Source organism: Pocillopora verrucosa, chromosome 4, assembly GCF_036669915.1.
Source record: "Pocillopora verrucosa isolate sample1 chromosome 4, ASM3666991v2, whole genome shotgun sequence".
NCBI classification, from domain to species: Eukaryota; Metazoa; Cnidaria; class Anthozoa; order Scleractinia; family Pocilloporidae; genus Pocillopora; species Pocillopora verrucosa.
In genome coordinates this window covers 15,213,119-15,226,866 of record NC_089315.1, presented here as the reverse complement: position 1 = coordinate 15,226,866, position 13,748 = coordinate 15,213,119, and the positions used below count along the sequence as shown (strand labels likewise).

At 37.3% G+C, this 13,748-nt stretch overlaps 1 protein-coding gene across 1 annotated transcript; it reads left to right on the top strand.

Moving 5' to 3' along the window:
• The first annotated feature begins 2,346 nt into the window (after window positions 1-2,346).
• Window positions 2,347-5,186, top strand: LOC131795866 (uncharacterized). Its single transcript, XM_059113466.2, has 4 exons — window positions 2,347-2,488; window positions 2,988-3,130; window positions 3,530-3,628; window positions 3,879-5,186. Exons 2-4 carry the CDS (start codon window positions 3,046-3,048, stop codon window positions 4,601-4,603), a joined length of 909 nt encoding a protein of 302 aa, XP_058969449.2. The 5' UTR covers window positions 2,347-2,488; window positions 2,988-3,045; the 3' UTR covers window positions 4,604-5,186.
• Window positions 5,187-13,748: the final 8,562 nt, after the last annotated feature.

Genomic DNA, 13,748 nt, shown 5'->3' with positions numbered 1-13,748 from the left:
AACGTCACTAAGAGGGAGGACCTATTGATGTCTTACAACTTTTCTAACAACGCCAATAATGGCCATTGTTAAAGAAGGAACGTCAAGGTTAATTCAGACAACGTACCTACTTATTGAAAATAACAGCAATTTTAGTTGGCTAGAAATAAGCATAGCGAAAGTTCCAAATATCGGAACTGTGTATTTTCTGGAGAGTTGATGGACTTGTTTCATCTGTTACGAGTACAAGACTTGTGAAAGCTGGATTATGGTCTTCGCTTTCGGGTCTCCAACACATTCCATCCAAAAACTAATTGCTCCAAAAAAATCCAATAAGTTAGCGAAATTCTTCCAAAGCACCATAGCAATTGCAAAGGACGGGCTAAAACTTAATCATTAACAATTTCAAACTAATTTCCCTTTGATAAATAGACAGATATGAAGAACTGAAAAGTCTTCCAAGATGGCCGCTAATAGCGCGGAGACTTGGGCTGAATTGTGATCTTATGGAGACAAATTGCCGTCCAGGCAAAAACTTCTATTTTGAAAGAATGGTAAAAACGCATTTTTTGCGGAGGAAAATGTCTCTTGTTGAGCGAAAAGAGAGGTTTGAAAACAGTTTTATTTTAACAGAATAAAAATTGACCGACCAGACGGGCCAAGAGAGCGCTAAAATAATCTAATCACTTTCATCATTTATCGATTCTTGATTTATTAACTGCCCATTGGTGGGCCCATTGCCGATCTTCTGTTTCTTTAAATGTGTGAAACGCAAGCATTTAACAACTATGTGAAACAGTCCTTTTCACAATTGAGGAATAAAACTATACACAGCTAGCGTAAATCTGCGAGGTATAGTATGGAGTTGTATTTTACCAGTTTTCCCAGCGCTATCTGCACTACGAAATTATCATTATCTGGCTGAGGACCGGTGATCGATTTTGATTTGCAACATTGTGCCAAAAAACGTGCATTGAGGATGGGAACGAGTCAAGTGTCGTTTATCTCCTTATTTTCTTTCTAGGAATGAGTGAACTTCGACTTTATTTAAAAAAAAATTGAATGGAAGAATGGTCACTAAATTAATATTTCTTTATTGGTTAATACAAAGGAAAGCCTGGCAAACACCAGCCAAATTTTTCTTTGTTCTAAAGATAAAAATTTTTTTCTTTTCCCAAAAAATATAAGATGAACAGTTTTTCCTTATGATTCAGCCAAACGGCAGTATTTCTGAAGAGTTTATCTTTTTTGTCGACGACACAAACACAAAAATAAGAGATATCGCCGGAGATAATAATAGAATATTTCTTTCCAGTAAAAGAATTATTGTTATCGACCAAGCGTGCAATTGGCAAAATTGACTGCAATAAGCCTCCCAAGCCAACGGGTTTTTAAGAAAAATAATAAAATCGAATAAAAATGGAATCTCGATTGATTATGGTGACACATGTTTCCAATACCCACCCAAAAATTCAGGTAAATAAATTAGACCATAAAAGTAGGATAATAATCATTGCCTTTAAAACCACAGTCAGGATTTAGAAAGTTTAGCTAATCTTTATTCCTGTATCCTTGACTTATCCGTACTTGATAAGTTACGGTCAGACACAAAAAATTTAAAGGGATCAAAACTCACCAGATCATCAATAAAGCAGGCTTCACGCTCTACAAGTTCTTTTTAAGTCTTCTGGGATTATTTTCACATTTTAATGCTTTTTCAAGGAAAACTTCTCCATAAACTGCAGCTTCTCTTGCAATAGTCCAAACAGATAATTTCAGCCGAAATATTTTATTTGATCTCTGTTCAACTCTAACTAGATTAAATTTAGCGATGGAAAATATAGCCAAAAATTGCAATGATGAGTTGACATTAATGAATAAGACTCTCAAAAGTAAGATTTGGTTGAAATTTTTAGCGAAATTTGGACACCTTTATTTACCTTGAAAAAGCAATTCCAAATTCGACTGTAGAGATTTCCGAGCTAGTTCAAGTAATTCTATTTTATTAACAGGATAAGTAAATGTATGGCACAGCAGAATTGTAAATGGCAAATTACCAAGTCAAAAAATATTGTTTCGTGTCACAGAATCAAGTAAACCATTTTCCTCCGGAAAAGTTCGCATCAAGAGAAGACAAAACATGACTTACTAAAACTCCCCACGACGTTTTAAGAATTCATCAAGGGATATGTCATTGTTTGAGGTGACAGGTGTTTCAGCAACCCCTCGGAATTCCTTGGGACTTTTTCATGAATTAACATTCTTTAAAGTCTTAAGTTGTAATTCTAGCTGACTCCATTCAGTAATTTTCTCATTTAAAAGCTTTTAAGCAGGTGGATTAACTTAATATCCGCTCTAAAGTGGTGTCAATTTCAAAGTTGTGAAGTGAAAAACCCATTAAAGGACCATAGACTTCTAATCATTATATTATCACCTTTTGAATCACAATTAGAAGCTACCGAGTTAAGCTCATCATACTGTGGCTGTATCTTTGACACATTCGTACTTGGTAAGTGACAATTAGATATGGGAATTTAACCAGAGTTATCGCGAAACTATCGATGAACTGAGCTTTATATAACTAGGCAATTTCTTTCTAATCCTTTTAACTGGAGTTTCTCAAGGAAAATGTCTCGATAAAATTAAACTTCTTTGCGATGGTTTAATTAGAAATAACAATTTGTTTTAAGCTGTAGAAAAAAGGGGAAACGAAGATAAAGGCTTTTCTCGTTACACTTTCACGGGGATGTTGTCTATAATTCCGGCAGAGAAAAAGAAGACGGGGTCAAATCCATTCAAATAAAGGATTAGACTAGGGGAGGGACTAAGCTCAGGGGTAAGTTTCGAGCTCTGGCGTAGAGTAATTATCATTCGATACAGCATCGATGAAAAGCGGACGACATATATTTCCTTAGTGACCTCTATTCCGGTAAATACTTTTCAACTAGAGTTTCAATTAAAATTGAAAACTAAAATCCTACATCGCTATGTTTTACTTACCTATTTAGTACACGTGAAATTTTGGCACGTCGACGATCTTCCTACCCTACATTCAAGGCTGGCATAATGGCAGTTGTGAAATTTTGGATCCTTCTTGCTGTAACAGTGTTAGTGGCAACTATTATCACTGCTAGAAACGTTCCTGCAGTTGGTAAGAACATTTAAAGACACTTAGTTAGCTAAGGAATGAAAGTCTATAAATGTATCAAACGATTTCAAATTTCAAGGAATTAGTACCCACACGTTCAGTCACAAACTGCGTCCAAAATGTGGCAAAAGTAGTAAATATAGAGCCAGAGAGTCTCTTTTCCCTTACTTAGGTTTCGTTTTATTTATTTATTTATTTTTTTCATTTCATAGACAATAAGATTTTCTATGACAACATGAATTCGGATATGATGGTTTTACCGAGAAAAGGCGCAAAATCTCCCTTATCGTATATCTTTGGAGCGAGTACTGAAGCAAATCGCCGAGTTGAGCAAACATATTGCCTGGCTCTGCTTCGAACATACTCTTAAATGATAATTCATTTTTGTTTCCTAAACAAAAGAAACCGCTACTGAATGGCCCTCGTTAATAAAAAAAGAGGCGCTTGCTGTATCAAGCAACCGAACTGAACTTCAAAGGAAATGGAAAGACCCATTGCAAGGTACGATGAGTACACATTCAAAATATACATTAAGCCCAAACAAAACACAGAAATGGCTTCTGCACGTTTCAGTAATTCATTCATTTAGAATCATAGGCCACTGCTATCTAGCTAACTCATCCCCCTGCTCTGCCTACTTTGACTGTAAGATCGTTAATTAAATGTCAAATGGCTCTCACTAAACGAATCCGATAAAATTGGCTTCTTTTAAAATATTTTTAGTCAACAATCGCGTTATTTTTCTTTATAGAGGGTAAATGGCATTTCAAGACACCTAGCAGAGTTCTTTCCCGTAAAAAGTTTCAAGATGTGGGGGAAAAGACGTTGGAAAAATCCCTGATACTTTACACTTCATTCAGCAAAAAGCTGTTTCAAAATACTTTCAGCCAAAAGATCATCAAAGAAGCGTTATCCACCACGTTTATCACGGGAATGGCTCAAGGAAAACTTCCCTTGAGCAACTATAGGAACTTTCTTGGACAAGATGCAGCGTATTTCGAACATGTAGCCGATGTGTATCGTCTCGCTGCAATAAAAATGGAAATCCAAAAAAAAAATGATTATGCTTATTTTTATTGGAAACAGTCCGCAAAATTTTTCGATCTTCACAAGCAATTCATCCAGAAAAAAGATCTATCAGAGAAAGGCCAGGTGGGTACAGCACTCAAAGCGTACATGGATTTCCTAAGTAACGTTAGTCCTGAACACCTCGCATTAGCCATGCTTCCATGCAGTGTGCTGTATCCTGAGTTGGCAAGGATAAAAGTGCAAAATCCAGAAGGCAACGTGTACGAGAAAGATTTCTTTCAAGAAAACAGGCGTGATGATGAGAGCTCAACGGAAAAGTTTGTTAATGAAATTAAAGACATCACCGAACAGAGGGCCCTTCCAATTTTCTGGCAAGGATTGGAACGTGAGCTGAATCTCCTCCGAGAAGTAGGCGGCCAACCTCCTTTATCCATCCAACAGTTGTAAAACTTGTACCTTGTAAAGCTGATTACCCTTAATTCTTTAATAATCCAGCTTAAAGGAAACGCTTATGTAAAAATGCTTAAATCGTGCTTGTTAAGTTTCATTTGAAGCAGAGCATGTGTGACTGCCATGGGCGCCTTCAGCAATAAATAGACAGTATTTAATTTAACGCGGCCTTAATGATGTATTATGTTGCAACAACTCAAGTACTAGTTGGTAGAGCCGGTTAAACTTGTAAACAAAATGACGAACGAAAACCTATTAAAAATTAAACTAAATACGCTAAAACTAAATACACCAAGGAAATTACAACGAAAATGACAAAACAAAGATACCAAGACTCACCAATTTGTTGCGATGCTGAAATAATAATGCTGACTTGCTGCCGAACGGCGAAAAGACTGCACATAGTGCGATACGAAGAAATATGATATGAGATATAAGTGCAAGTGAACTTACTAAGCAAAACTAACAACTACCATGAAAACGCGTTAAATACTTGCTACGTTACGTAACATTGTACGGCGCACGCAAACATTTTTAATGCAATTAAGGTTGTTTGAATAAAAGCAATAAATAGATAAAAGAAAAAGACGTTTGTGGTCTACAGGATGTTTGAAGTTTCACGTTTTACGCAATAATTATTATAATGAGTTATATTAAGGGCCTGTTTACATGGAGGTGGGAGACCCCAGGTAGGTGAGGTAACCCGCCTGGCCGTGGTCGAAAAATAAAACGCTTTTACATGCAATCTTACTACCCCGGGGTGCAGGGGTGAGGTTTATTGAGGTTGTTGTTGCGCTTGCAATTAAGGAGTTTGAGCAAAGGCGTCCCAAGCTCACATCTCGAAAAAGACGAAAGATTAATTCTCGGACACTTGTGTATTTATTTATGAAAGCGTCACGCGTTGTGTTACGCGGTGTTTGGTCTCGCGAGAAACCGTTGACTTAATACGTTATACGGAATTGTTTGGGAAACCAAATTTGGTCGATGAGACGCCTAGGAAATGTACAAAGTTTTAAAACATACATGTTTCGCTTTTGAGCTTTTTTCCATGAACGCGACCCCGGCTAGGCGGGTTACCCCACCTTGACACGTTTACATAGCAAATTGTCACCCCGGCTGACAGTGTTACCCTACCTAGCAGACCGGGCAACCAACCTAGGCGGGTCACCCCAGTTATCATGAAGACGTGATCAAAATAAGATAAGAAATTAGATGGACAGGCGGGTTACTACCTGGGGTCCCCCACCTCCATGTAAACAGGCCCTAAGTATGAAAAATATTTTTCAAATTCACACTGATTGAGAAAATTCCTTTTCCCAACGAGATGGTGTGATTCTCAACCGTTTTTACAGCTCTACTAGTTAGATCTGATCTGTTAAAAAAGCCATCAGTTTGAATTGAGCAACGTAATACAAGGCCAAAATTACAATGACGAGTGAACACTGAGGAATAAAAACAAACTCAAAATAAACACTGAGTGGAAATGTTCCGCAAATTCAACTTCATTCATATTAAAAAAATTAAAAACAATACAAAACTGTGACCTCAGGCTATTTCCAAGTTACTTAACCTTTTCTCTCCCAAGATCTCATCAGTAATTCTCCTTACTATAAAATTCTGCTGATGTTAGTTCAGATAATTTGGTATTGGATCAACTGCTAATTCCCTACATAATATTTTTCTTTATTCTCATTACTTGCCTGCTTGATATTGTATTGACATTGTAAGAAGAAATTTCATCTCGGTCACTCATAGGAATTAAAGGGTTAAAGCAGTTCTCCATCATTTTCAGATGAACCCATTACATCTTAAGAGAGAATTACTAATGAGGTCCTGGGAGTTGAAGGGTTAAGTAAATGAATGACACCGGAAATGGTAAATTGTAAAAGCTGCACTCACAAAAAATGTTTTATGTTAGAGTCGTATAAACCCTTGTTCACGGGAAACGTTCGCATCAAGGGAAGCCATGACATAATTTGCTTACACTTCCATGACATTCTAAGAATTCATCAAAGGAGATTTAAAAAATGAGGGTTAAAAGCAAGTTATATTCTGAATCTTGCTTGATTATCGTAACTGATGTTTCCGCAACCCGTCCAAATTCTTTGAAAAGTTGTAATGGGGTGACGTTTTTTTTTAAGCCATGAGTTGTAAATCTAGCTGATTCATTTCATTAATTTTCTCAAATAAAAGCTTTAATCAGGTGGAAAAATTTTGTATCTCTTACAAGAATACCTTTTAATGGACCATAGTCTTAAAACGCAGTATCAGCTTTTGAACCACAGTTGGGAGCTAGCAAGTTTAGCTCATCATTGTGGCTTATCCTTGGCACATTTTTAATTGTTAGGGGACCAGGAATAAAATCTGACTAATTATCACGACATTCAACATTGAAGGACTGACCTTGATGCTAAATTCCGTCTTAATTCTGCTAGTAGCTAACTATCTGCCAAATATTGAAATAACGGTAACCAATCAGTCCAGTTGATAGTTTTAAATAAAAATATATTTGAAGTTTTAAAACCTTCTTGCACAGTGACAGAGCAGTTCTACATTTCAGTAAACCGATGATTTCCAAGTCTTTTCAATTACAGAATGATGCAATTCTACTCTATTTTTAGGGTTCAGGAGTGTAGGAAACGATAAATCGATAGATGGTATAAGACCGTTGTTACAAAAGATGTTTCATGTTACAAAAATTCTAATAAACCTCAGTTTTCTGAGAAATACAGATAGTAAGAAATCAAAACATGATCTGCTAAAACATTTCACCAACTTCGGAGGGACAGTGCAAAATGTGTCCCACGAAACTCGGTTACAGGAGGGTAGCAGCGTACGTCGTTCAAGTTTAGTTAATGTGAGCACATCAATTCCGCTAACGAAATTCTGCGATTCTCACCGATTTTTACAACTTAACAAACAGGCTACCCATCACGTCTTCAGTCTTTGTGTCGTAATGATTGAAGTCTTTACAATCCGGCGATTTATTGGTAGCAGCTTGCCACCTTTGAGTTAAAAACTGCATTTTGGCTCTCCGTGTAAAACAAAGCGAATTCTTCTTTACAAAAAGCTCGTAAAAACGGAAAACAGCAAATGAATCGGCTCGATCTTAAGAGCTAATGTCAACATGAATCAAACAAACAGCGGCAAGTCACCCAAATTTGTTTTCCCTCCTACTTTTATATTTTGTAGCCCGATATGTTCTATAATTGTGGTGTAGTTTTTTTGTAAAAATATATTTTAGTTTCGAGAAATAATTTTTTTCGTTCGACCGCTCAAATATGCAAATCTTCACCGTGAATATTACCCGAGTTGTGTGACCTCATGTATCGAATGTACGAGACTTACGGTATTTCTGCGAACATAATCCTTTGTTTTATCATCTAAACTTAATCCTCTGTCGTTATTGAAGCTGCCAAAGAAATATTTATTTTTTGGTGAATATTTTTGTCCGAAATACTTTTCCTATGTCGAAAAGTAGCATCAAAACAAAGACAGTTTTACCAAAAATTCAGACAGAGGCGGAGTTTTCTGAAGTAATGTCAGAACACTTTGTTGGCTTTCCACCGTCTGGGGAGACGCGTAATTATGTACACGGTGGTAAAGGGCCCTTCCGCACTGGCGACTAGACGCTGACAAAACATGTTTCTCTTCGCCAAAATCACATCAGAATTTGTCCTTTCTAAATGTCAAGTATGCTGCACGTATTAGCACCCCCGGGGAACCCCTTTATATAAGAGGGCGGGGGTGCGCGCCAGGAATTTCGAAAACGACCGCTATAAAATTATAAAAGGTGCTGAAGTCTTATCCGTGTGGGAGTGGCAACAATTAGGTAGAACAGGTACTGGTAGAAAAGGTCGTCCAGAAGGAGTGTTTCGTTCTGTAATGAAAACCCCAATAAACTCCCTCAGAAATGACTCATTTCGAATAAATTTTACGCTGGTTATTATGTGGCAACCGGTATGAACTCGTTCTTGTACAAAACTCATTCGGATGTCATGTAAAAGGCCCCTAAAAGTTTTTATTCCCAGAGCATCACGCTTTGCTCGCCTGTCTGAATACTAAAAATTTCAGTAGCGTTTAAGCAACAACCCGCTTTTAACTGCTTCGCTACCGCTGAAACAACGATTAGTGAAGAAAGCACATAATTTAATATTTTCAACTCAACGTAAACAAAAATATTTATAAATGGTAAATATTCACTTGTGTCGGTATCAACTATTGCGTGACTAGCTTATGATATAAATGAGGGAGGGGAAAACACAACGCAAAACCTGAGCTCCTGTCAAAAAGTAATACGCAGGCGTAATATAATAATCGAAACGGCTAATAAAATCATAAATAAACAAATTGTAGTAATTTATGGCAATTAACGATGGCGACAAGTAGATGTATCTTGGTATGCTGGTTGCTATCTATAATAAAGGGAGATCACCGAACTCTTTCTTGAGTTACAGGCACCTAAAGCTAAAATTAAGGGTGTTTCTGATAGACTGTCGTGTTGTGATGGAAACTTTTTATGTCAAAATATGATCACAACATGGTCTAAAGAAATTGGGCATTCCCATGACACCATGTTAAAACGATGGTACGTAAACCTGCACCAGGAGCCATCTATCAAAGAATCGATGATGGAAAAAAGGTTTGATCCATGATAGGTTTCTAAATTAGTTTTACAACCGGTGAAAAGATGTCCAGTAACAAGCATGACCCGTACACTTTCCTATTAGTGCTTAGATCAGGCTGGTGATAAACAATCATGCTCGACAATTTTTTTATAGCTTTGATTAGCCATGTAATGGTGATTTTCGATCTGTCATGAAAGTTACGGTCGTTGGTTACATGTTCATTTCGCGAATGATGTGATTTTTTTAATGTCGTTTTTCAGGTTGACAACTGAAGGATCAAACCGCACTGAACAACAACTTACATTAGCTAGTTTTGATGATAGATAGATAGATAGATAGATAGATAGTTTAATCTCAAATGCATTTGCAGCCCGAGGGCTGAATTACACATTTTTACAATCCAAGAAATTTAAAATTTAAAATTCAAAAACCTAATTACACGTCTTATTATACCAGCAATTTACAATATAATAACATAATAATAAATTAAATAAAATACATTAGCTATAAATGTAAACTAATTAAAATAAATTTAAATTAATTAAAAGTATCTACATTATCATTATCATTATTATTACTATAATTATCACGCGTGCCGTAACAAAAATAAAGGATATCGTATCGATAAAAATCTAGCCATTAAACTTCCTTGCCATAGCAAATATAAAAGTGTTCATCGTTCTAGAAGTGCGAAGGCGTGGCATATTAAATTGGCGCTTATTTTTGAAGTTATAGCTGGGTTTATGTATGGGTGGAAGAAGCGCCTTTAACTTGTGGCTAGGGTTGTCTAAGATACCTTTAAAAAGCTTCTGACATAGAAATTCGTAATGTTCTAAGATGGGTCGTATTCCTAAATCTTGAGCAACCGCGCAATCACCCGCAGTTATAATGGAAATTGACCGTTTCTCAATACGTAAAAGCTCATTCTTCAGATATTGCGGAAGCGCATTATAGAAGACAGGTATCGCGTACTCTGTTACAGATCTTACACATGATGTGTAGAAAAGTACTAGGTCTTGTAAGGGAACCCTAGCTCTCTTTAGTTGCACTAAAAAATACAACCTCTTACTGGCCTTTTAGTACGCCGTTTTCTAACCGACCTTGTATACGATTGCTTTCAGAAAAACCGCCAGCTGAAAGGAAAACTCTGTCGGTTTCCTTGATTTAGAAAAGAATGTTGAAAACACCATCATTTTTCGTTGGCAATAAGGGTCCGACGGGCCTTCCTGATATCTCTAGAGGAAAGGCAATCCAACAAAAGTTACCCAACGATCTTCAAAAAACTTATCTTTTTTCCCTCTTTGATCCTGAAATGAACACTCCCTTTTATTCGGCCTACAAGGTTACACCCAGCCAGGTGAAAAATTTGGGAAACGTCAAGCGGTGGCCAGTCAAAGCTAATAATTGGAGAAACCCTCCAGGAGCGTGTGAATAGTCATTAAAAAGTTACTTCACCACCGAGAACTGCACACAATCTAAGAAACCTAGACTGTGCAATGCTTTGTTTTAGAGCACGCAGGAGGCAGAGTGTAGTGTAGCAAACAGAAGACGTCGTTCTGTTATTCAGAACAGAACCTGGCATGATCACTGCTTCTGAAATTGGTGTTTGAAAAAGAATCCACCAGCTCCCTCAATTTCAAATTTTGTTTGTTTCCAAAACAAGTCAAGTTTCAGACACGTCCCTTATATGCTCATAAAAAAAATGGTGCGTTCTCGAAGAAAGATGTAAGACATTAAATGGAGAAACCCGCATAGTATGAAAGTAGACTTTGCAATGAAGAACAAAAAATAGTGAAAGTAAAAAAATGAAACATCGTCATGTTTCATAACTTTTGAGGGCTTGCTTCCACTATAATCTCGGAGAGAGCACAGTTAAGGCGAGGCATCCCAATTTGCTTTATGATAAATTAAAGAAACCATGATTTTTTCTATGTTTTTCACTGGCACCGTTCAGTTCAGATTATTTCTGTTTTCAAGACAAATCATGTGTCCTAAAAGTCCATTATACCCATATAACTTTAACAAATTACATCACTTGTTTGAATGTTTCAGAAAAATTCCTTGTGATAAAAAAATAAAAATCAGGTTAAGCAAAAATCGAGTCAGAAAAAGCAGAAAAATGAAGCAACCCAAAGATAATCGTGTCTCAAGGCTTGTTTGCTTTGTTTATGAGTACTCCATATGGTGGCTCTTCTGTACTAATTCACTGAAAAAAAAAAACACAATAAGCATATCTGTCATATATCTTGTCGCATATCCGTGTAACCTACCTAAAATTCATAAACTGGGAATTCCTTTAAGACCCATTGTCTCTTTTGTTAATTCTCCGACTTATGCAATTTCTGGTTATCTTGCGAGAATGTTGTCGCCTGTTGTTGGGAATACTGATTACACTGTCAAAAATTCCTACGAATTTGCGGATTTCAGAAGAGATAAAACTCTTAACGCTTGTGAAGAATTAGTATCTTTCGACGTTGTTTCGCTCTTCACTAAAATCCTAGTTGATCTTGCCGTTAAGGTTGCGGAGGAGAGACTCAGAGAAGATGCTTCCCTGGGACAAAGAACTCCTTTGCCTGTGGAGGATATTATTCATCTGCTGTCTTTTTGCCTCAAAACCACGAAATTTACATATAACGGCACCTACTGGAAACTTTGATGTCAAGTGTAATAAGAGCGGCTGTCTATGGAAAGGAAAATTTCACGAGCACGAGCAGCACTTGAAAACGTGTGGAAGATTTCAAACGCCGTGTGCCAATGATGGGTGTGGAGAGATGGTGGCAAGGGAGAGGATGGCAGCACACACTGCGCAATGTCCAAAGCACAAACTCCCTTGTCAGCAATGCGGTAAAAACATAACAAGGGAATCTTTCGAGGAGCATACTGCTTCCCTTTGCTCAAATAAGAGAGTACTATGCCCACTAAGCTGCGGAACAAGCCTTCCACGGTAAGGTATTGTCGGTTTAATTAAGAAATCAACAGTCAAATGGTTATTTAAGGCCAACAAAATATCCAAAAGTTTCCCCAGCCAGCTTATCCCTGGTCCTTATTTTGATTATTTTGCAGGCTCCACTTAACACTGCATTTAAGCGAGTGCTCAGAAAGAGCGGTCCGCTGTGCGGTTACTGGCTGCACTGCCATAATAAAGCAGAAGAACATGCCACAGCACTTAACAAATGCAGCCGCCACCCACAGTGTTCTGCAGGAAGGAGAGGTCCAGCGTCTGCGGGGCCTGATGCATTTCAAGGTGAGACGCTAGAGTTATAAAAATAATGAGAAAAGATATCATATGAACATGAACTGAACATTCGGTTTCATTTCAGAGAGCCAAACCGAGATGGATTTTGGAAGAAAGAGGAGTGTTCTCCTTCCGCTGGAGGGGAGAGAAATGGAATAACGTGAAGGGGTCACACCTATTCAGCACTGAGTACAGGTGCCCGAATGGGAACAGGTGGAGGGCGCATATACGATTTGCAGGACTTTCCTTGGAACTGGTGTCCGCAGTGACGGCAGTGGTAGTAGGAACGAGGTTAGGGACTCATCTTTATAATTAAGGATAGATTCTCGCTCTGGAACGCAGTACAGAGGATAAATGATCGCTGCTGATAAGCCAAAGTACTTGCATTTAGCTGGCGTATTTTACGACGACTATCAATATCGTAATTTTTCCATACAGGAGTGAGGAAATCTAAAACCATGTCTCCGAACCTAAAAACTGTGAAAAAGAAAATCAACTTTATCATGATTCACCACAGATCATTAATGACTTTACGCTTTATGTCTACAGAATAGTATTGATGCCTGATTCCTGCGAGGAGAAGGTTTTCCCTTTCCCGGCGAAGGAGATAAAGGAGGGGGAAGTAGCAGCAAATATCCCGTGAACTGGATCACATGGACCCAGAAGATATTATGATTGTCAAGTTTGTCTTGACATATTATCTTTTAAATGACAAGTAATTTTCCATTTATTAACTAGGAGAGGTATCGAGGTCGCAAATGATAACGCAAAAAATTGAAATCGTTCATGCAATAGAACAAAAGGCAATGTGATAAGCACAGAACAAACTAACAATGAAATTTAAGAAGTATTTTTGAATGGAAAACATTTTCAGTACTTTTTCATTGAGATCTTCCGCTTTTTTTGCTGTATGTAATACCTCTCTTAGCTCTTATCTGGAACATTACTTAACTGGAAAAGATCTCTTCACGTAGTTGTTAAGATAGAAGCGTGCCGGTGATGTCAAAGCGTTGTTGTATTTTAGGGTTAGTAACGAGTGAGGAATTGAAAAAATAAAGAGTCTGGAAGCTAACTAACTTTTGAGTTTTCAGTCAGCCTCCAGTTTAGTTTAGTTATTTACATTTGAAAAATACCTCTGGGAAACAGAAGTACACTTACAGGAAAAATGTTAAAGATAATAACGTTATGGAAGGAAAGATAGCTACGAGGACAAATACTGAAAGCGATACCAAAATTGTTTAGGTTTTTTAAGTCAAATATGTTTTTTTAAGAATTATGG

Excerpts from the sequence above, each read along its gene's own strand:
- LOC131795866 (XM_059113466.2), top strand. The coding sequence starts at position 3,046 with ATGGCAGTTGTGAAATTTTGGATCCTTCTTGCTGTAACAGTGTTAGTG. Across the intron at positions 3,131-3,529 it reads TAGAAACGTTCCTGCAGTTG|AAACCGCTACTGAATGGCCC; the intron begins GTAAGAACATTT and ends CCTAAACAAAAG. Across the intron at positions 3,629-3,878 it reads ATGGAAAGACCCATTGCAAG|AGGGTAAATGGCATTTCAAG; the intron begins GTACGATGAGTA and ends TTTTCTTTATAG.